The sequence below is a fragment of the Bubalus kerabau genome, chromosome 1, assembly GCF_029407905.1.
Source record: "Bubalus kerabau isolate K-KA32 ecotype Philippines breed swamp buffalo chromosome 1, PCC_UOA_SB_1v2, whole genome shotgun sequence".
In the NCBI taxonomy this organism is placed as follows: Eukaryota; Metazoa; Chordata; class Mammalia; order Artiodactyla; family Bovidae; genus Bubalus; species Bubalus kerabau.
Genome location: NC_073624.1, coordinates 155,944,993 through 155,968,856, shown reverse-complemented (window position 1 = coordinate 155,968,856; position 23,864 = coordinate 155,944,993). Strand labels below are relative to the sequence as shown.

At 42.8% G+C, this 23,864-nt stretch overlaps 1 protein-coding gene across 5 annotated transcripts in view; it reads left to right on the top strand.

Annotated features, from left to right (window-relative positions):
• The window catches only part of KCNMA1 (potassium calcium-activated channel subfamily M alpha 1), a 771,468-nt gene that overhangs the window by 586,095 nt on the left and 161,509 nt on the right, over positions 1 to 23,864 (top strand). For all 5 annotated transcript variants that reach the window (XM_055537192.1, XM_055537201.1, XM_055536844.1 and 2 more), the window contains exons 15-16: positions 567 to 676; positions 16,937 to 17,005. In XM_055537192.1, coding sequence (XP_055393167.1) covers positions 567 to 676; positions 16,937 to 17,005 — 179 coding nt within the window. The remainder of the gene's footprint in view (positions 1 to 566; positions 677 to 16,936; positions 17,006 to 23,864) is intronic.

Below are 23,864 nucleotides of genomic sequence, written 5' to 3'. Positions count from 1 at the left end.
CTGAAGCTTTAGTACTTTGGCCACCTAATGTGAAGAGCTGACTCACTAGAAAAGACCCTGGAGCTGGGAAAGATTGAGGGCAGGAGGAGAAGGGGGCAACAAAGGATAAAATGGTTGGATGGCATTGCCGACTCAATGGACCTGAGTTTGAGCAAACTCCAGGAGAAAGTGAAAGACGGGGGAGCTTGGTGTGCTGCAGTTCATGAGGTCGCAAGAGTTGGACGTGACTTAGTGACTAAACAATAACAAAAAAGAGTATGCGCTTTTGTAAATTTTGGTAACAATTAAAAATTGCTCTCAAAAAATTGTATCAAGTGTGGTGAGTGCCCATGCCTCCACATTGTTAGAAATCATACCGGAAGATGTGGTGCTCTAGGGTGGACAGCTAGTCTACGAGTTTAGGGTCATGAAAGCGTCACGTGGCCATGGGGCTGGTTCCTGGGTGTTGAAGTGACTCACTGTTGCCCAACCAGTGCATTCGTTTGTTTGCCAGATGGATAACCTGCTTTCCTTTGTACAGTCTACTGTCCTATCTTAAACCCTTCTCCTATGTTCTTCTCCCTTAGATTGAGGAAGACACGTGGCAGAAATACTACTTGGAAGGAGTCTCAAATGAAATGTACACAGAATATCTCTCCAGTGCCTTCGTGGGTCTGTCCTTCCCTACTGTTTGTGAGTAAGTGACCATTAACCATATGCTCTTTGGCTTTCACGAACATTCAATGTGTCCCTTGCAGGAAAAACATCTCACCTGTAGCCACCACAGTGCGGCCATTGACAATTACCGGTGTCCTGTGCTCAGCCTTCTGCGACGAAGGGGAAAGTTGGTTTCTGCTTTGGGGGTTTCTGCTGACTTTTCTTAGGCTTGGATCCTTCATATGCACTAAATTATGAACTGCAGTTTTTCCTGTGTGTCTCAAATTATGCCCCTGTGATATAGACACTTGTATGAAGGGTGGCATGAACCCGTGCCTCTGATTTTACCAGGGCAAGACCAAGTCGTGCTAGCCCCTTGATAAAAGAAATTTTAATTTCTTTCAATCAAGTCAGATCATAAAGACATTAGAGAAGCTACTGTTCAAAGTGCTTTCAGTATTTGCTGAGGGAATGTGGAGCCAAATGTACACAAAGAGGCTTTTAATAGTCCTGAGCAATTTAGCCCCAAGATGGACATCTGCCACATTATAACAATAAAAAGCCTTAGTGCCTCCTTCTACTGGCTCAGCAGGATGGATTTGAGCAAGGGGTAGCCCTAGCCTGCATGACCCTTTAAGGTAGAACAGGTGATCATTTAAGGGCTATGATGTCAGGAGCTCCAGGTGTCCCAGACCTCAAGAAGTTTTCACCAGGACAATGGCTCAGATGTTGGACAGAAGTCAAATAGATGCTTTGTCCCCATGAAAACACAGACTGGGGATGCTGCAACATGCAGCCCCATCCTTTGACACTGTAGCAAAGACTTTGGTAAACTCAGTCTCACTGATAAAAACTGACGAAGCAGGAAAATCTGGGAACTCGTTGGGCTGAGGAAGAAGAGATATTCCTTTGTGCTGTCTGCATGCCTGCAAACCAAAGCCACCTTCTGGAAAGGACGACCTGAGGAGGACAGTCCTGGGGGCTCTTGGGCTCCTCACAGTTTCCTGTTCTCTGAACAGCAGAGAGGGGCCAGAGCACCCGGTAACTGGGTGTTTACCTGTCAGTGGCTTCCATCAGTGAGCACAGCAGGTGCACCCTGCCTGTCCCCGGGCCCAGACCCTGAGCAATCCAAAATCGTTTGACTGTTTACTGAGATTTCTCACCCTGTCTCAACGTGGAAGTTTAAATGCTAAATGGACTGGAAAAGCGAATAGGTAATTGATTCCAAAGGAGTTATTTTCTGAAAATGGATGCCCTATTGTAACTCCCATGTGTTCCTTTCTTTTAGAGCCATTTCTCATTCCACCGTAGAAAGGAGTTAACCATTCAGAGGCACTGGGTCCTGGAGCCCTGAGGCAGTCCCAGGGGATTTTTCTCTACCTTGGAACGTGGACTGCCTAGGATAGAAAGCCCAGGAGGATTCAGGACTTGTATTAGAAACTGGTTCTATAGAAAGGCAGTTGAAGCCGCCTATGTCTAACGTATGGGTGGTCTGAGCACACAGCAGACCTGCCAGGGCCTGGAGTCCCCTGTGGCACTGGGGACATGATGGGGGACTATGCGAAGCCCCCTTCTTTGGCACTTGAGCCTCCCTGACTTGACTGGTGTCAGCCTGAGTGCTCCCTTGGAAGTCCATTCATCTGTGTCCCCCAACCCCGCCCCCCTCCCCGGCCCCCTGCTTTTCGACTGCTTCTCATTTTTGCTTCTGGGAACTGAGGCAGTTCATTGTAACAGTGTTAACCTGCAGGGTTCGGAGTGCCCTGTCTGGAAGTTCCAGCTGGGTTATCTCTGGGGTCAGTTTGACTCACATATTTGTCTTACACAGTGTTTACTTTCTTAAAACTTGGTCACCAGTGTTTCAGATAAATGGTTTTTCTCATAAAAACTAGATTAACAACCTCTTTTGAAAATTTGATAAACCAACATGGGACCTGCATCTCTACTGAGGCTTAAGTAGCTCCAGTTCACTGTAAGGAGGGGTGTAGTGAAGGATCATTCCCTCCCTGATGTCTTAAAGTGGCCAAATTCGCGTTTACATTGGGGCCTGGCCTCCTCCCTGGGTGAGCTAGCCCACTCTGACATAGCGGGGTGTGTGAAACTTCTCTGCCCACTGGAGCCGGCTCAGGAACTGGACACCAGTCTGTAAATATTCCCCTTGATTGATTTTCATGTTGACAACATGTTCTGAGAAGGAGAAAATCCTTCAGACATACCTTGTTGTCGGAGAATGTAGTATTTGTTTGGTACAGCTTCTAGAATACAAAAAAAAAAAAATGATGAAAAACTTGTGAGTGAGAATCTGCTCAACTTACTGCTATTATTCCTTTAACACAATGATACAGCAGAGGTAGAAATAATCAATAAAGAAAGGACATTTAATGAGATTTAGGAACATCCCAAAACATTGAAGCTCTCCTCAAGCATTTGATTATCTGGAGGCTTAATTATCTGTGTTTTCTACTTTAAATTAAAGAAAAGCCATAACTCAAAGTTACCAGCAGTTTAATGATAAGACTCTTCAATTCAGGTTAATTAAAGCACAGCTGTAATTAGAGTGTGGGGCTGTATATCACTGGGCTGGCACATAAGTATTTTCATTACAGTAAGAATTGGCTATTCAATTTCAAGATGACATAAAGGACGCCAAAATATATTTTCAGCTGGTTCATGTAAAAGAAAAAGAATTGGGGAATATTCCGGGTATAATAAAACACAGATAAAATATACAGATTTTCAGAGCCGTTTCTGTAATTATGCACGGCATTAAAACAATATGCAGCCAATAACGTCTTGAGGCATGAAAAGAAATAAATTTGCTCTTCCCCTGGGCTGGCAGAGTGCCCCCTTGCAGGGTAGGATCACCACACCGGAAAGCTTGGAGTTTCTCAGAAGCTGGGAGAGTCATGCAGTGAAAAAATAAAGAGGCAGGATTAATAGGTGAAATTTGAGGTCATTCCCCAAGAGAACAGAATGCGGGAAGAAGAAAGCAAGGGCAGGAGGCCCCTGAGTTTAACTCTTTTAAGCATTTCAAGCAGAGTGATGCTTTCTCCGGCTCAGGTGAGACTTGCATGAGCCATTGGTCTCCATGTGTGCATCACCAGAAGTCACAGCTTTGTTCCAAAAATAATAATTTAGAGAAAATACAATATCATTTCTAAATATAAATATCATTTACATTTTCTCAATGAATCTTCACCACAATCCTGTGACCTTTCTGTGACTATCACCATCCCTGGTTTATAAAGGAGGACACTGAGACTCAGATGTTGGTGTTCCCTTCCAAAGACACCGAGCAGACAAATTACAGAGCCAGGCCTCCTGTGCTGGGGCCTTATACAATTGAGAACAGCTTGGAGGAGCTGTTAGCTGAAGGCTAGCTAATTAAGACTCTCCTGGGGAGCTTATTAAACAGAGATTTCTAGACTCCATCTCCAGATTTTTATATCTGGGATAAGCCTCCCAAATCTGCATTTGTTTTGCAAGTAAGTCAGGTGATTCTGATCTGAAGTCTGATGACTCAAAACCTCTACAGACCCCATTCCTCCACACAGGCTGGAATAACCTCTTATTTCCACTTCAGTCCCTGGGTTGGGAAGATCTCCTGGAGCAGGGAATGGCTACCCACTCCAGTATTCTTGCCTGGGAAATCCCATGGATAGAGGAGCCTGGAAGGCTATAGTTCATTGGGACACAAGAGTCAGACACAACTTAGAGACTAAACCACCCCACTCTGGGCTTAGCTATTGGGATGCTTTTCTCTGATTTTAGCCAAATCATAGAATTGTAGGTGGGTCACATCTTATAAGCTAAAGTTAAGATTTGTGTCTTTGTGGCAGCTTCCTCACCATCTCTCCTTTTTCATGAAAGGGTATTCTGAATCTCTATGGACATTAGAAGTGAGTCTACCCACTACCATGCCAGGCAACCTGCGACTGCTCTCCCCACTCTCTGCACCTAATCCAAATTAGAATAGGAAAAAGGCATGGGGGTTCTGAGCCCTTTAATGCTCTCTGTCCTCTGGGGATCATAAAGCAGTTTCACATAAGCACCAAATGCAGAGAAAGACAATTCAAGATACAATTGGCTAGATACCTCTTGACCTTGAGGGCATCATGGTGGCCGTTCCTAGAATACCCTTAACATGTTCCTTTTAAGGACCAGCAACTCCTGAACATCTCCTCTTGGTTTTTGCATGGCTGGCTTTCCCCTGGGTCTGTGTGGCAATAAGATCAAGGCAGAGGAGTTTTGGGATCTGAAGGAGAGGGTGCCATCCACTGCTCTCTAAACACCAGTAAACAAGCTGCTCCATTTCCCCTCGTATTCCTCATCTTCTTCAGCAAGGGACTGTGGAGAGTGCAGATGGCTAGTGCCAGCCAAGCCTACAGGAATCCAGGGGCTAAGGTATGAGGCTATGTTTGCACCAAGGGGTCCTGTTTTTGAGTAGTTTGAATAGTAGGGTGCTGTGTGATATCATGAAGTATGAGCTGTGGAGTTGCAAGGGTCACACCCCCAGATCAACGACTTGCTGAATATGTGATTTGGACAAGATGTTTGATTTCTGCCTATCCTTCTCTTGATAATTACCAACTGCCTGACCATCTCTGAAATCAAAATGATAGAACTTTTCTCAGTACCAGCTGATGTCCTTTTCCCCTCTTCTGCTGCCTTCTTGCCACCATCCTTCTATTTTGCCCCACTGAATAGACTGTAAGCACAAAGAAAGAAAGAAATATATCCTGGCATTTCCAAGTTTTGTTTACTCAACTGTTTATAAAATTCTACCATCAGTCACCAGCCAGTTAATCAGCTAGATATTTAATTATCTTGGGATATTTGTCCCAGTGTGTAGGCATGATGCTGTCCCTAGAAGAACCTACAATTAGATTTGATTAAATATATGCTCATTAAAGGGCATCCCAGGTGGCACTAGTGGACCTGCCTACCAATGCAGGAGACGTAAGAGAAGCAGGTTCGATCCCTGGGTTGGTAATATCCCCTGGAGGAGGGAATGGCAACCCACGCCAGTATTCTTGCCTGGAGAATCCCATGGACAGAGGAGCCTGGGGGGCATCGGTTGCAAAGAGTCTGGCATGACTGAAGAGATTTAGCATGAGTGCATGCTCTTTAAAAGATTAATACCAATACTTTCAAATGCCAGGGAAAGGATTGTTTCCCTACAGCGACTGCCTTCTGAAAGTTTGCAGTCTGGCCAAAGTAAACAATAGCCATCCTCAGAGGGTGATGAGTACGCCCACTGATGAGTGTTTGATGAGTGCACGCAACTAGGGATCAGAGACTGAGAGCTGCAAGGACAGGGAGTTCCCTGTAGGCTGGAGGTGCAGAAGAGGCTTCTTGAAAGAGATGACACTTGAGGTGTGCCTTGTATAGAGGTTGGGTTCAGAGAAGAAATAGAGAGAGAGAAGAGGGAATTCTAAGTGATAACGAACCAGGAGGCTGAGAGCCACACAAAACTCTCTCAAACACTTAGATCTCTGAGATTTTCCAACAAGAACAAATAGATCTCCCCTTTAGGTGGGAGAAGGAGACAAATCCGAGTTCTTCTGATGTGATGTTTTCATGGAGAAACTGTGATAGTATTTTTTTATCATGAGAACTAGCAAATGAGAGGATGCACCCCCCACCCCCGCCCCGCTCACCCCACCTCCAGGTAGGAAAATGAGGGCAGAGGAGGGAGATGGGGGAAAGAGGAGTGAAGGAAGCCACAGGCTCACAGGTTGGTACTGCAGGAACACTGAGTGCCAGGTCCTGAAGCTCATGGTGAGCAGATTAGCCAGTCAGTCATCCCTTGTGAAATATAACACTCCTCACTAGCAAAATATAGATGCTTAATTGATGCTTAATTGTATCAGGTTTTACAGCTCAGAAGGGTTAGGACAAAAGATGTGTTTAAAATACTACATGTCTCTCTGTGTCCCCCTGCAGCTGGTGGAACAGTTAAAAGTCATAAAGTGGTCAAAAAGTCAAAAGTGGAGTATTGCATGCCTGGGTGACTTGAGGATCTCTAATTAGATGTTACCTGGAGTTTTGCACTGTAGCCTGGGTACCAGCCTGGGGGCTTCTATGCTAGTTTAAAACAGTGTGAGGGCTTCAGGGTGTAGTCCTCCATTCCCTCATCCACAGGCATTCAGGGCCCCTCACACTGAAAAAGTCATGCTCTCATCCTGGGCTGTTTGGCATGGACAGATCTTTCCAGTGAAGCCACTTAAGGAAACTTAAATTTAAGACTGCCTAGAGAAAGCTAGGAAGGATATGCCCATCTGAATGCAGAGTTCCAAGGAACTGCAAGGAGAGATCAGAAAGCTTTCCTAAGTGAACAATGAAAAGAAATAGAGGAAAACAATAGAATGGGAAAGAATAGAGATCTCTTCAAGAAAATACCAAGGGAACGTTTCATTCAAAGATGGGCACAAAAAAGAACAGAAATGATATGGATCTAACAGAAGCAGAAGATTTTGAGAAGAGGTGGTGAGAATACACAGAAGAACTATACAAAAAAAAAAAAAAATCCTAATTACCCAGGTAACCACGATGGTGTAATTACTGACCTAGAGGCAGACATCCTGGAGTGCAAAGTCAAGTGCAAAGCTAGTGGAGATGATAAAATTCCGGCTGAGCTATTTCAAATCCTAAAAGATAATGCTGTTAAAGTACTGCACTCAATATGCCAGCAAATTTGGAAAACTCAGCAGTGGCCACAGGACTGGAAAAGGTCAGTTTTCATTCCAGTCCCAAAGAAGGGCAATGCCAAAGAATGTTCAGACTATCACACAATTGCAGTCATTTCACATGCTAGCAAAGTAATGCTCAAAGTTCTCCAAGCCAGGCTTCAATAGTATGTGAACTGAGGAATTCCAGATGTTCAAGCTGGATTTAGAAAAGGGAGAGGAACCTGAGATCAAATTTCCAACATCTGTTGGATCATAGGAAAAGCAAGAGAATTCCAGAAAAACATCTACTTCTGCTTCATTGACTACAGTAAAGCCTTTGACTATGTGGATCACAAAAACCTGTGTGTGGAAAATTCTTAAATAGATGGGAATACCAGACCACCTTACCTGCCTCCTGAGAAATCTGTATGCAGGTCAAGAAACAACAGATAGAATCAGACATGAAACAATGGGCTGATTCCAATTTGGGAAATGAGTATGTCAAGGCTGCATATTGTTACCCTGCTTATTTAACTTATATGCAGAGTACATCATGTGAAATGTTGGGCTGGATGAAGCACAAGCTGGAGTCAAGATTGCCTGGAGAAATATCAATAACCTCAGATATGCAAATGACATCCCCCTTATGGCAGAAAGCAAAAAGGAACTAAAGAGGCTCTTGATGAAGGTGAAAAAGGAGAGTGAAAAAGTTGGCTTAAAATTCAACATTCAAAAACAAAGATCATGGCATTTGGTCCCATCACTTCATGGCAAATAGATGGGGAAAAAATAGAAACAGTGACAGACTTTATTTTCTTGGGCTCCAAAAATCACTGCAGATGGTGACTGCAGCCATGAAATTAAAAGCTGCTTGCTCCTTGGAAGGAAACTTATGACCAACCTAGACAGCATATTAAAAAGCAGAGACATTACTTTACCGACAAAGGTCCATGTAGTCAAAGTTATGGTTTTTCCAGTAGTCACGTATGGATGTGAGAGTTGGACCATAAAGGAAGCTGAGCACCGAAGAATTGATGCTTTTGAACTGTGGTGTTGGAGAAGACTCTTGAGAGTCCCTTGGACTGCAAGGAGATCCAACCAGTCAATCCTAAAGGAAATCAATCCTGAATATTCGTTGGAGGGACTGATACTGAATCTGATGCTCTAATGTTTTGGCCACTTGAAGCTAAGAGCCGACTCATTGGAAAAAACTCTGATGCTAGGAAAGATTGAAGGGAGGAGGAGAAGGGGATGACAGAGGATGAAATGGTTGGATAGCATCACCGACTCAATGGACATGAGTTTGAGCAAGCTCCAAAAGTTGGTGAAAGGCAGGGCAGCCCGAAGTCCATGGGGTCTCAGAGTTGGACACAACTGAGTGACTCAACAACAAAGAGAAAGCTGGAACTTCCCTGATGGCTCAGACGGTAAAGGATATGCCTGCAATGCGGGAAACATGGGTTTGATCCCTGGATTGGGAAGATCCCCTGGAGAAGGGAATGATTACCCACCCCAGTATTCTTGTCTGGAGAATTCCATGGGCAGAGGAGACTTGTGGGGTTGCAAAGAGTCAGAGATGACTGAGCTATTAACACTTTTTTTTTTAGAGGAAGCTGGGTCTCTTGCCCAATGAAAACTACAGTTAGTTTGACTTGAGTTCTGTGAAATCGTTAGAGATGATTTCTAGAAGAAGACATCAGAATTTGAACATGGAACAGAAAGAAGGCAGCAGGCTGTATTATTATGTGATAGATTTATTTAGCCAGCTGCAGAAATGAACATTTTGTGAGAATTTATGGAGAGGATCAAGTTTCACCTTTAAAAAATATTTTTCCTTGAAGAACCAGCCCTATTCATTCAATTATCTGAGGGTATTATAATTAGGACTGAGCACATAATGACAGGAATACAACATTGAAGATTATTTCTACTATAGGGACTCAGAAAGTGACTAGTAATCCTTCAACATGTGAATAAACCAGTGACCATAAAATCTATTAAGACTCTTAAAAGCTACAGAGGCAACGACAAGTCTAGAATTCTCTACAGGACAGGTTAGGGAGGCAGTCCAACAGAAAATGCCTGGACTGGACTTGATGCTGGATGCACATAAGAAACACGCAGTTTATGTTTTATATTTCTGATGAATAATACTAGCAAAGCTTTCTTTAAAAATGCACTTACTGATGCTTTCTGAAAATGCACTTACTGATTTTTAGGCAGATGTTAATTGCCCATATGAAAGAATATAATTATATTTACATTCAAGTGTCTTAGGTGTGCAGTGGAAATATTGTGAGTTTGGGTATGTTTGAAGGTGGGTATTCTAAAGCCTCCCCACTCCATCTTTTTCAAAGCTACTGGGAAATCTGAACAACATTTTTCATGAGCATTTTAAATCACTTCCATTTTCCTGGTACTGAGTCTCACAAATCCCACTGGTTCAAAGCTTCTTTAACTAGATGTTTTCATTTTGAGAGCTTATCATTTTAAATCAGAGCTCCTAAATGTGCATCTCTCTTTTTTTTTTCTTCGTTTTAGCCCCTAGATCCTAAATATCTGGTTTCCCAGTGCAGTGTTCACATCCTCATCCACTCTGATTACATGTGTCAGCCTGACATTCCCAGGGTGCCTCTGGACAACTGAAGAGGGGCTGGCGCTTCAGGGTGGAGCTAGGTTTGGAGGGCACAGTGAAAGCTGCCTCTTCTGTCCTTGCCCCTTCACTCCTGGGTGAATCATCTTCAGTAGCCCCAAACAACATCTTTGCATACCCTCCCTGAACACATTAGAAAGTATCAATTCTACAACAGGTTTCTATGCTTAATTCATACAAGCAAGCAGTCTTTCTAGTCAAGGGGGCTGATTTAATAGCAAGAACAATTTATTTCCCTCTGGGTAGGTGGAAACAGTTGGACTCTAATTCTTAAGAGCCTTTGTTCAGGAACATCTGGGTTGAAACTACTGTAGTTAACAGATGATGTTGGCAGTTAAAAAAAAAAAGGCTTTGTATAATGTTGTCAAATTTGGTAGACCTCTACTTAATAATTATCAAGAAAGCAATCTAACTTGTTATTACAACAGTTTCATTGCAGATTGCTGGTTTAAGACCTTTTTGTGACAAGCAGTGCTTTTTTTTTTTCCTTGAAAAAAGAATTCATTTCAATTCCCCTGTAATTATTTTTGCATCCAGTGGCAACTTCCTGCCTTGAACATATTGGGACATTTTATTTTAGAAAACAAGAATTAATTTCTTGCTACCTTATGGATGATTTCATCTTGTATATCTCATTGTGGAAGCTTCCTGGCTTCCTTCTTGTTTTTTCCCTCACACTAAGCCTCCTTTCTCTTCCCACCCCAGGTCTGTATATGCTCAAGCCATAAGAATGACTCTGAAGATTAGATGAGAAAAACCTATTTTGCTTTACAAAAAAATGGTGTCAAATGATGCAAGTAAATATTTAATTTTAGGACATCAATTCTAAGTAGTCCAAAGGCACATCTTTTGTAACAGGATCTGGGTGGGGGGTGGTTCCAAGGAGAAATTACTGTCTATACCTTAGAACTGTACTTACCTCAAGTCACAGCAGATTGAAGGCAAACATTAAATTCCCAGAGCATATCACTCTTGTTAGTTCCTTCTACACCTTTCTTTTCCTGTCTGCTTCTAACCCACAGGTTAAAAAGCATCTTGTTTCACGATTCTAGACTCACTTCTAATCCTTTTCTGCCTAAACTAGACTCTCTTAGTTTACACTTTATCTGTTGTGGATCATTCCAGCAGCTCATGAGATTTTGGTTCCTGTTGTTTCATACATGTATTTAATCAGCATTTACTGAAAGCTTACTCTTTGCAATTTGAAAAATGCCAGAGAGACAAAGCATATGCCGTGCACTGAAGAATCACCGTCTGAGGACAGAGACAAGTAAACACGTATGACCACACCCCACCCACTCTGTTTACTCACCTTGATTTGCCCTTCCTCCTGGACCCCAACAGAGGCTGTACCCTGACTTTCACCAGTTTTCTACGGCAGGAACTAACAAAAAAAAACTGTAATTTTAAACAGGGAAAGATGTAGTTCTGTTTCCAGTGTAAATTGTAAATTACTTAAGATTTGTGGAACCAGAGATCAAATTGCCAACATTTGTTGGATCATGGAGAAAGCAAGGGAGTTCCAGAAAAACATCAACTTTTGCTTCATTGACTACATTTAAGCATGTGGCTGTGTGGATCACAACAAACTGTGGAAAATTCTTAGAGATGGGAGTATCAGACCATCTTACCTGTCTCCTGAGAAACCTGTATGCAAGTCAAGAAGCAACAGTTAGAACTGAACATGGAACAACGGACTGGTCCAAAATTGGGAAAGGAGTATGAGAAGGCTCAATATTGTCACTCTGCTTATTTAACATCTATGCAGAGTACATCATGCAAAATGCCAGGCTGGATGAATCATAAGCTGGAATCAAAATTTCCAGAAAAAATATCACAATCTTATATATGCAGATGATACCATTCTAATGGCAGAAAGTGAAGAGGCATTCAAGATCCTCTTGATGAGGGTGAAAAAAGAGAGTTAAAAAGTTGGCTTAAAACTCAACATTCAAAAAACTAAGATCATGGCATCCAGTTCCATCACTTCATGGCAAATAGAAGGGAGAAAAGTGGAAGCAGTGATATTTTATTTTCTTGAACTCCAAAATCACTGCAGACAGTGACTGCAGCCTTGAAATTAAAAGCCACTTGCTCCTTAGAAGGAAAGCTATGACAAACCTAGACAGTGTATTAAAAAGCAGAAACATTACTTTGTGACAAAGGTCCATAAAGTCAAAGCTATGGTTTTTCCAGTAGTCACGTACAGATGTGAGAGTTGGGATCATCATGAAGACTGAATGCCAAAGTATTGATACTTTCAAATTGTGTGCTGAAGAAGACTCTTGAGAGTCCCTTGGACTGCAAAGAGATCAAATCAGTGAATCCTAAGGGAAATGAACCCTAAATATTCATTGGAAGGACTACTACTGAAGCTGAACCTCCAACTCTTTGGCCACCTGATGCAAAGAGCTGACTTATTGGAAAAGACCCTGATGCTGGGAAAGACTGAAGGCAAAAGAAGAGGGCAGCAGATGATGAGGTGGTTAGATAGCATCACTGACTCAATAAATATGAATTTGAGAAAATTCTGGGAGATAGTAGAGGACAGAGGAGCCTGGCATGCTGCAGTTCATGGGGCCGCAGAGTCAGACACGACTGAGCGACTGAACAACTACAACAGTGCCTATCGGGGACAGACAGCAACAGACAATTAGAAAGAGGAGGTCTGGGACCTTAGGGAGTGATGGGGACTGTGGCACATTGGAGAGCACATGTCCTGTCCAGAGGGGTAAGTGCTTTGAAAGTCCAGTCCCTTTTAGCCATGTGGAATGCAGCTCTCATATGGCCAGATCTGGTTTTCAAGGAAAACTGAAAGCTAGCTTTTCTATGAAGTCACTTATTGGTATCTAATTCTAGTTCTTTGTTTGCCGTTGTTATTGTTTTTTAAACCCTGTACTGACCAAACAGAATATGTCTGCATTTTGTGCTTCGGGCAACCACTTCACTTCCTTTGCTTTTATAAGAAGCAGCTGTGTTGCACATTGCACTGAGACTTGGTTTCCACTTTTGACATTTCTCCATGAAAGTTGTTTAATCTTGAACAAGTTGCTTGATTTCTGCTTTTGGCTTTTCTTCTTAAACACCACTTGACCTTGAACACGTTGCTTTTCCTTCTTTGAACCTCAGCTTGTCCTCCGTGTGAGAAGGGCAGGGCCGGTCAATCTTGAAGTGCCTGAGTCTGAAAAACCTATGGTTGTGAAACTGTTTGCATTTACACGCACACCTCTTTTTATTATGCTTGTCTTTATTGCACTTTGCAGACCCTGCATTTTGTTTTGTTTTTTTTTTTAACAAATTGAAGGTCTGTGGCAAGCCTATTCAAGCCAAGTCTATCCCATTTTTCCAGTAGTATTTGCTCACTTCATGTCTCTGTGTCACATGTTTCTAATCCTCACAATATTTCAAACACTTTCATTATTATTATATTTGTTATAGTGATCTGTGATTAGTGATCTTTGATGTCACTCTTGTAATTGGTTTTTTGGCAATGGATTTTTTTTTTAATTACAGTATGTTCATTATGTTTTAGACACGATGCTATTATTGTGCACTTATTAGACATGGTAGAGTATAAACATAACTTTCTCATACACTGGGAAACACAAAATTTCATGTGACTTGCTCTGTTGTGATATTGCTTTGTTGAGGTGGCCTGGAACCAAACACACAGAACCCAGGATCTCCCTGTGATCACTTTGTTTGTACCACTTAGTCCCTGTCTTCTTAGTCCCCTTGGCCAGAGAACAAAGGCTTGTTTTAAGTCAAAGAGTTCTTGAAAGAGGCCTCTCTACGCCCACATAGAATCATTTTAGATATGGATTTGAGAGTTACAAAAGAAGACTCAGGTCTACTGGTCCGCCCTGGGCTAGGTGAGGAATATGCACAAAGCCATGTAGATTTTAATGACTTTTCTGAGTTATAAAGCGGCTTTCTTTTTATATAGAGTTGGAAAATGGTATTGTAGTAGCTAGGCAGACATGATTCACCCTAACTATGAACTATTTCTTCCCTTCTCACCAATACAATCAGGTCATTAAAGCAATTAAGGTCCTTGATGCCAAGAACCATCAGAATCCCTAATGGGAGTGGCTATTGCTCGAAGGATTTCAGCAAATCAGCCTCTTCATGATCTGTACTGAGTTAAGATCAGCCTTCTCCTCAAGTTTGGCTCTTGGTTGCTATTTACATTAAAAAGTGGTTACTTAATCTGGTAATTTATTTCAACAAATATTGCACAAGCCATCTGATATTTTAAACAATTTAAGCTCCAGAGGTAACAGCCCCATAAACGGTGTGTGTTAGTGTGATGCTCTATCAAACACAACTTAAGAACAGCACTTTTCCAGCTGTAGTTGGATATGTGGGTTGGTGTTTCAGCAGCCTGCATAATCAGCACAAAGCCCAGGTCATTAGAGTCTGCTGGCAGGAATCAGAAAACCTGCAAATCACCGGGAGAGTCCAGAAGTGCCTGGATGCAAGTGGTCCTCTGAAATCTGACTGTAGAAAGCAGTGTGGGGGACCATGACGTCCCAGGCAGGAATGAACAGCGGTCCTTGTTCCCACCAGAGCGCCTGAGGCCTTCACCAGCACGCTCCCTGCAAACAGCACGGCCACAGGTTCAGCGCATCTGATGATGTCACTTTTCTCTTTAGAACCAACCCAGAGCCTCCCAGTCCACTTGGAATAAGCTGCAGATTCCTTGCTGTGGCCAGCAAAGCCTTCACAATCTGATTCCCGCCTCTCTCCCTGACCTGGTGACTGTCACTCTGCTGTCACTTCGCTTTGTCCCTGTCGCTCTTTTCACTCAGCTGCAGCCTCCCTGGCTGTAATGCTGGTCCTTTTCACCTCAGGGCCTTTGCACTTGCTGTCTCCACTGCCTAGAAAGTTCTTTGCCCAGATGCCCTCATTGCCTGCCCCTGATCATCATGCTCCAGTGCTCTGTGCTCTTGTTTTAATTTTTCAGAAAGGACCCCCTGGACCATCACAGATAACACACCTCCCGCGTTACTCTTTAACCTCTTAGGTGTTTTATTTTCTGCACAGTATTTGTCCTTATCTGGAAAGGTATTATGTATTCACTGGTATATTTGCTATCTACCCTGATATATTTGCTATTCACTGGTATATTGCCTATCTACCCCGATATAAAATAGGCTTCACTGGGGACAAAGATGTTGTATATCCTGCCAGGTATGAGCTGGGGACTTGGGGCAAGTTGCACGGGCTTTCTGAGCCTTAGTCTCATCACTTGTAAAACAGAACCATCAGTGTGTGCTTAGTCGCTCAGTCGTGTCTGACTCTTTGCGACCCCATGGACTGTAGCCCACCAGATTCCTCTGTCCATGGGGATTCTCCAGGCAAGAATACTGGAATGGGTTGCCATGCCCTCCTCCATGGGATCTTTCCAACCCAGGGATCGAACCCAGGTCTCCCACATTGCAGGCAGATTCTTTACCATCTGAGCTACTAGGGAAGCCCAGAAACACCAATGGAAGTCTGAATAACTGGGGTCATATCTCCCTCTTAGGGATATTATGGGGATGAAATGAGAACACCAAGAGCCTGACCTGTGACCCAGCACCTCCTCCCCCTCACAATGCTGAAGCCCAATAACCATCAACTCATTTCTCAATCTATCAGTCAACCAATGTTTTTCTGTCTAAAAGTCCTTAAAGCATGAGTGATAATGCCCATTTAGGAAACTTTTGATACATAATGTATATAATTCTTTGTTAGTTTATGTGAGCTCTTATTTCTATGAGTTTATAAATATATGTTTTCACATCTTTCACACATGTTATTTATATCTTTGTACCTACAAAATAATATCCGTCGATCTACCTTGAAATATTCTTCTAAAAGTCATTTTGAATGCTAATACTATACTGCATGCTATTTTATCTTTGCCTTTTTATTGGACATTTAGGTTACTTTCAGTTTTTTTTACTGTGTATTCGTAGTACTTCCATGAGCATCTTTATGCATAAGTATTTTACTGAACTTTTTTTTTTGTTCTCTTAGAACCAAACATGAGTAAGCAGAACTCATTCATTTCTTGAGTTTTCTGTATCAGGTTCAATGTACAGTACTGTAGGGAATTCCAAACAAGTCCGTGACTCTTGAAGAAGTGGCACTGGTTGAGGAGATAAAGTTCAGACACATGAAACCGTGGGAGGCAACCACAGCCGGTATAAAATCAGCTAAGGGCTAAACGATGTGGTCGCACACAAGGTGCTGGAGGTGTTCTGAGACAGAAAATCAGAGAGTGACGGTGGTCTGGGAAGGCCTACATGGAAGGTCCAATTTGACTTGGGCCTGGAGATTGGGTTGGGAGCAGAGGAGGCTTCCTGCGGTAGAAAGCGTGTGAGTGAAGACCTGGAGGCAGGAGCCAGCCAGCCTCTGTGCAGTCTGGGCTGCGGGTCGGAACACCCGGCAGATGCGGTGAAAGAGCTTGGATGGAGCCAGGAGTCGCGGTGCCGTTCTCACGTGCTGGGCACTTACACGGAGGCTAAGGGTTATTACCATCATTCCAAGCGCACAGGGGTCTGCTCGGAACAACAATATGAGCCATTTGTACAAAAGACCGAAATGGAATCCAAATAACAGGTCCAGCTGCTCCAAATACCTCCCTCCCCCTGGAGTTAACATTTTACTACCCGACCGAGTAACTAATGAATCTGGCCCAGCATAAATCCCCAGGCAGAAATCCCTGCTTGGGGTGTGTGTCTAGACATCCAGACCTGAGTGCAATTTGCACTTTGAACATTCAGCACCTTATCACTTGTGAGAAATCAAGTTTAATGGGGAGGATGGGGAGGTGTGGCTCCTAGCCCCCTGCCTCTGGCACAGAAACTGTTGAATAGGGGCCCCTTGGTTAATGACCGCATCAGGAGATGGAAAGGTCGTAACAGTGTTTTTTGTGTGGCTTTGGTCATTTGGAACCACTGACTGGGAAGCACTTTCTGTCTCATTGCAGGCTGTGTTTTGTGAAGCTCAAGCTTCTCATGATAGCCATTGAGTACAAGTCCGCCAATCGAGAGAGCCGGTAAGTTCGCCGTGACCCAGCGCCCACCTGACGTTTATGATGGTGAGCATGCAGGCTGGGAACATTCGGTTCACTTCTTTCGTAACGCATTATTTATTTGTTTGGAACCCTAATGCAACACTTCTCTGACTTGAAGTCACATTTCAAGGTGTATTTAACTAGATCCTGCCACTTCTATCCCAGACACACCTGGCATCCCAAACCCCACTGGAGAGACTGTTTCTCCAGGGGAAAGGAGTGAGGCATCCAGATCTCCACCTGATCACACCAACTTACACTTTTCACCCTCTAAATATAAAACGAGGGACAGACCCTGTTCTTAAACCCATGTTTACTGCTGTGAGCAAAAAGCAGGTGGACTCTGGCCTCCTTCAAAGCAGGCATGGGGCAGAGCCGTGATGGGAGATCACAGCTCTCTTGGAGCCAAATTACAAGCAGCCTATTGTGTACCATATGTGTTTCTCCTGGTGCAACTGAAATCCAGGTGGCAGAATATCAGCTTCATGTAAATTAGCCCAGAGAACAGGGCTTGGAGGCAGGAGCCCTCTTTATTTATTTATTTTGTACTTAATTATGTGCAAATCAGACTGATGAGGGACCGGGTCTGGTCGAAATAGATAACACTCCATTCAATATATGAGTTTGTGCTGGAAGGAGGAAGCATTGCCATTAACAAGGAATTTTTGTTGGAGTACTGGACGCATTACAGATAAAAGAGAGATGACGTTTTGCTCCTCAATTCTTATCAATAGCTTTAGAAGAAGGAGAGCTTACTGAGAAGTGCTCAGGCTTATGTCCCTTGAACTGACATCCATGTAAAAAAGTTTACCTGTAGGTGTCCATGGGAATGGTGGAAATATCCTCCAATAAATGCCTTATTAACTGACTGCAGGGCAAGACTAGAAGGTTCCTGCTATCATCATTTAAGGAGTTTCCATTTTCTGAGTGAATGACTCAATAAAGCCAGACTTTGGCAACCTACTCCAGTATTCTTGCCTAAAAAATTCCATGGATAGAGGAGCCCGGTAGGCTATAGTCCATGGGATCGCAAAGAGTCAGACATGACTGAGCAACTTCATTTTCACTTTCTTTTCAAATATGTAGTCCGTGTCTCTATGACCCAAACAAAGCAAACAAACAAACAAAATCAAACACTGGATTGTGAGCCAGTCAATCCAATGTTCTCTGTTACCTTAACCACCAGATCAGATTGCTCACAAAGTCAATCTGATCACATATTAAATAATTTTGAATATCCAAATCAACCAAAAGGAAGACAAAATGGTAGATTTGGTGACCACATGGTAGACCATGGTCTTAGCAGTTGACAACTATTTATGTAGATATACGTTTTTCTTCTCTGTGCTGGCAAAGTGAAGAATATTATTTGCAAAACACCCCAGAGTTCTTGGCTATTTGCTGTTCAACAGATAAAGTGGATGTTTCTGGGATTGTTGCTTCTCCATGTTGTTGCCAATATACCCTTGTACCTGTGTAGGGGAAAATGTGTATCCTGGGTTTCTGCAAATGATATTCTCATGTTGCCAAGTTAGTAAATCTTTGTATAATTTAGTGCTCTCTATCACTTCTGTGCATCTCTAAGGGAAAAAATGTCATCATGTGGGTGATGCTGAAGAGTGTTTCTCAGCCATTCTGGAATAGTTCCATGGCAGGAGACCGCACCCTGTACCTTAACCAGCCATCTCCCACCTGCCACTTTTTGGTCACAAAGGAGGGAGAGAGAAAGACTGTTAATGGTTTCAATGTGAATCCGCTGTCACTGTTCTAAGAAAAATAACTCAGTGCTCTCCCTGAAGGCACAATCTTTTATTTGATAGATGCTCCAATTAATTCACAAATCAGAGATGTTTTCAACAAAGCCATATTTGTACATACAGAGAGCTTTTAGAATTTCCTTTTTCAGAAAAGGGAGAAAAGAACCAATAAGACTTGGGTTTAGCTTTCTGTCTATAGCTCCCAGCTTTTATCCTCAAACATGGCTTGGTCTCAGTGTGGAAGCACATTGGTTCTTGTGGAAAAAGGTGTGTTGGAGGGAATGTGGATCATGCCTCTGAGAAAACACAGGACTCAAACACAATGTCCGTGTTAAAAAGAACTGAGCTTCTGACCCTTCCTGAGATACTCATTTTGATTTTGTTCTTCATTTAAAAATGTCCCATTTGCCTTCCTCTCCCATTTCCTAAGTGACTGGGTGTTAACATTCAGAGGACCGCCCCCCCCCTTCTCTTTTTCCACCCTGCCCCGTGCCTCTGACCTGTGTCAACTGCCTCCTTTGTTGCCGTTTCACCCCCATGATACTGTTCCCATGCTTTGCCAGAAAACCTTGTTTTCACATGCATCCTTCAAATAACTTGAAACAAAGGTTTTATTCCTTCTTTCCTTCTGGTGTCAATCAACTAATTATCCAATTGTTTGATTTTCAATTCTTTTCTTGTCGTTTTGCAGAAGCCGAAAGCGGTATGCTCTCTTCGTTAACTTTCCTCCCAACTTCCACCCTCCGTCTTCACGTCTAACCACAGGACTAACCCTTTGCCAAGAATTCAGGAAGATAGAGACTATATATATGTGTATACATATATATAATCTCATTCCCTTGTCTAGCCCCGTATATACATATATATATATGTGTGTGTATATATGTGTTTTTATATACAAACCTCTCTCCAACCAGAGTCCATAAAAACTGAAAGTAGCATATTGCCTTTCTTGTTTGATTTGTTGATTCTTTCGGATCATGCACTAACTTCTTTGCAGGAAAGCTACACAAAAACAAAGGCCCAACCCTGTTTTCAGTCATGGCATCAGCGATGGGAGCAAACGCTAGTAGAGCTGACAAAGGAGAACGCGTCTCTCCAGCCCTCGGTGTCTGTTTCTGTCCTGTCCTGATGTGCTTTGGTGCCGTTTGTCTGCATACCACATCCACATTCCCAGTGACCTCCTCTGCCCTGTGTCCCGTTTCCAGCTTGTAGAGACAAATTTGTGTCCTTTTATCCACAAAACAGAGACCAAGCCCTTACACTTAACTCTCTTTCCGTATGCTAATTTTGATGATAACATTTGACTGTACTTTCTCCCTGGGCCAGTACTCAGTACAGACTTAGAATGCTGCTACTCAATTGCCAGGTCATCACATTTGATTTGCTGAATGAGTACTGTTTATTGAGATGAACTCATGTTTCTCTTTCTTCCCAATGTGTTTGGGCATATTTCTTAATATGCAGTATCTCAGTTTTCACCATGTGATCTCACCCTGTTTTGCTGCTGTTTTATGTTGCATGAAGCACGACCAAATCCTCATCAATAGATTCCCCCCCCCCCCAACTTTTTGGGTTAATATTTGCAGTGTTGTTTTCTCAAAGACAGTATTGTTGAAAACATACTATTGAGATGCCTCTTTGTTCATCTTCTCTAGAGTTGTTTTGTTCTGTGGTTGTAATCACTGCCATGTGTTTTTGTCTGTAATTGTGTGTGTGTGTATCTATCTATCTGCAACTCTTTCCAAAATCAGATTCTTCTGTGATTTTCTTGAGTAGAGGTGGCTTCCTGTCAGTTTGGTATTATTGATATGATCCAACTGCAAGAAGTTACTGCAACACTTTGCATCTTCAAAGGTCCACAGTGGTTGCACCTCTGCTGTTGGCTTTTGGCCTTTGACCCCTTTTATCTTGTGGTGAGGCATGTTGTGATATAGGCATGACTTGTTCTGAAGTGTATCAGAAAGTGACACGGTTTGCTCCCAGAACCAAATATGCAGCATAGTCCTTCCCAAACGAACTCTCTTTCCCATCGCATATGGCTACTGTTTTCCTTATGTGCAAAATAGATTTTAAAATGACATTTCTAAAATTACTGAGATGGATTCAGGCTAAACAAGTCCTTGCTCCTGTCATTGGCAGACCATAGAGGTGGTCATTTGAGTGTGACCAACTGGGAGCAATCTTTATTATGCTGTCTCTGTGTAAGTGAATTGGGCTTAAACATATTGAAGCATGGAATACTCACCGTGCCCTTACGTATATTTTATAGGAAAAGTGCGTGTGTCTAGTTGCGTGGGACTCTAGCAGAATATATTTTAAACCCAAGAAGAAATGAAAAGTTCCAGAAAGTCAGTAAGATTTGTGATTTGGGGTTTCTTTAGGCTGTGCCTGAACATAGCCCATAAACTGCAGGGCGACCACTGGTCAAAGTCCCACCCAATAGCAACCTCTGTGACCTTGTGTGGTCAGAAATACCACCCCCCAGTGGCATTATTCATCTGGGCACAGCGTGAACTAAAGTGCTAGATGTCCTTATCTTTTTGCCCTAGTTCATGAAGTCCCGTAAGCTTGCTAGACACAGATATAATTGCCATGTTATCAAGTACAAACTGTTTTCTCATGTGAGTGATATCTTTGTAATTGCTCAGGGAATGGTACGCTACACCTATCAAAACTGAGGGGAGGGAGGAGAGAAATACACACCTGTCATATTTATCCATAATGGATAAAAAGTTCACTTTAAAAAAATGTGTTTCAGTTGAATGACTAATTCTTGGTTGTCTCCAAAATTAGCGACCAAGTAAAGTTTATGATGATTGAAGAAGGGATAACTAGATGTTTCCCAGTTGTTATGCGTAAGTGGTGGAGAAAGGGAACAAATCATTTTGCTATCAAACCCCAAATCCCCAGGAGTGTGGTCACTCCTTTGATAGCCCCAACTGGTGAGAATTGCAGCTTGGTCTTTGGAAGAACATCTATGACTACCTTTCTCTTTATTAGAGAAGGAACGAGACACTTCTGTAACTGAGGCCACTGCTTATGGTTTTCACTCATTCAAGAGAGTTGAAATGTGCCTATTGCAGGCAGGGCTTTAAGCTGATTACTATGAGAAACTTCGGAGAAGACAATGGCACCTCACTCCAGTACTCTTGCCTGGAGAATCCCATGGACGGAGGAGCTTGGTAGGCTGCAGTCCATGGGGTCGCTAAGAGTCAGACACGACTGAACAACTTCACTTTCACTTTTCACTTTGATGCATTGGAGAAGGAAATGGCAACCCATTCCAGTGCTCTTGCCTGGAGAATCCCAGGGACTGGTGAGCCTGGCGGGCTGCCGTCTATAGGGTTGCACAGAGTCGGACACGACTGAAGCGACTTAGCAGCGGCAGCAGCAGCATGAGAAACTTGCTTATAGAAGTAAATAAAATAGGATTATGGTTTTCAGTCTTTTATTTAATTATGGTTTCCCTACAGAAAATAAATATTTGCTCCATAGGGTATATAAGGAACCAAAAAATAAGTCTAGATACAAAACTAGGAAAAAGAGAGGGAGAGTAAGAATCCTTGGGGAAGGGATCACACCAGCCCTTTGCCTCCAGCTGTTACTGAATGTTTTCAGTTGAAATTAACAAGGTCATAGAAAAAAAAGAGGAACATTTATAGTTCCTTGAATTAAGAAAAAATCCACCCCTGCCAAGAAGATGTCCCTATTGGAATTCTGCTAATTGATATTTAGGCTTTTTTTTCTTAGAGATTTCCTTGATTCTTCACATGACACATCTTGAAGTTTATCTCTGATAAGCTAGTGAATTAGACAAAATTGGAGCAAAAGCCTGTTTTAAAATGAGGCACAGGGAGGGAGACTTTTGGCAGCCATAAAAGCCAAACAAACTTAACATCTTTTGAGATCAAAGATCTTTGGAAAGATTTACATATTCCCATTAGAAGGTCAATAGCATATTCTAAGGGTAGCAAGCATTTGGCAGGGAAAAAAGTTACTTCTGTCTAGGATCCTTATCTTTTTATAGTTTCAAAGAGAGGAGGATTTAATGGATTTAAACTTTCTAGATTTGGAATGTGGATAGAAGACTCACTGTCTAAAATATCAAAAAGAGTAATAGATTTCCTTAAAGAGACTTTGAAACTTTGTACCCTTACACAGGAAGTATTGTATGTAATGGTCCCCTGAAATCAGGGGCACGTGCTTCTTTACCAAACCCTTAAATCTATGAGTGGAATCCAGCACAACAAACTTCTTTGTGTATCTAGATTTCTTTCCTTCATTATTCTCAAGAGCTGAGCTCAGTCTTTTGATTCCCACCCAGAAGGCTGCCTTAGCCTGAGCAGGATACTTACTGCAAATGATGCAGCCTTGAATCTCACACAGAGATGATGTGAAGCCTCCCCTCCTGTCCAAAAGAGAACAAGAGGGCATCCTAGAATCACACAGTCAGTGATGTCCTTGGAGGTGCTTACAGTGCCTTACACAAACAGCCACGAGGTTTAAAGAACAGCGAGATACTCCACTGTGCAGCCAAAAGCCAGTCCAGATGAGCCCATCTCCAGATATGGCATGGGGATAAAAATGCTTTGGATATCTCCGTCAGCACAGAGGTCTTCCAGTACCAGTAAGATGCCTCCTAGGTAGTTTATTGGAGAAGGCGATGGCACCCCACTCCAGTACTCTTGCCCAGAAAATCCCATGGACGGAGGAGCCTGGTAGGCTGCAGTCCATGGGGTCGCGAAGAGTCGGACACGACTGAGTGACTTCACTTTCACTTTTCACTTTCATGCATTGGAGAAGGCAATGGCAACCCACTCCAGTGTTCTTGCCTGGAGAATCCCAGGGACAGGGGAGCCTGGTGGGCTGCCGTCTCAGGGGTCGCACAGAGTCAGACACGACTGAAGAGACTTAGCAGCAGCAGCAGCAGGTAGTTTATTAGCACCAAAGATCAAATGGAGAGCAGTGAGGCTCTGAGAGATTGTCTACCTCTTGTTTACTTGCTGTCATTACCTTGCTTACTAATAATAGTGACCATGTGTTAAGGACCTGCTTTGTGACCCCTCACTCAGGACATAGTA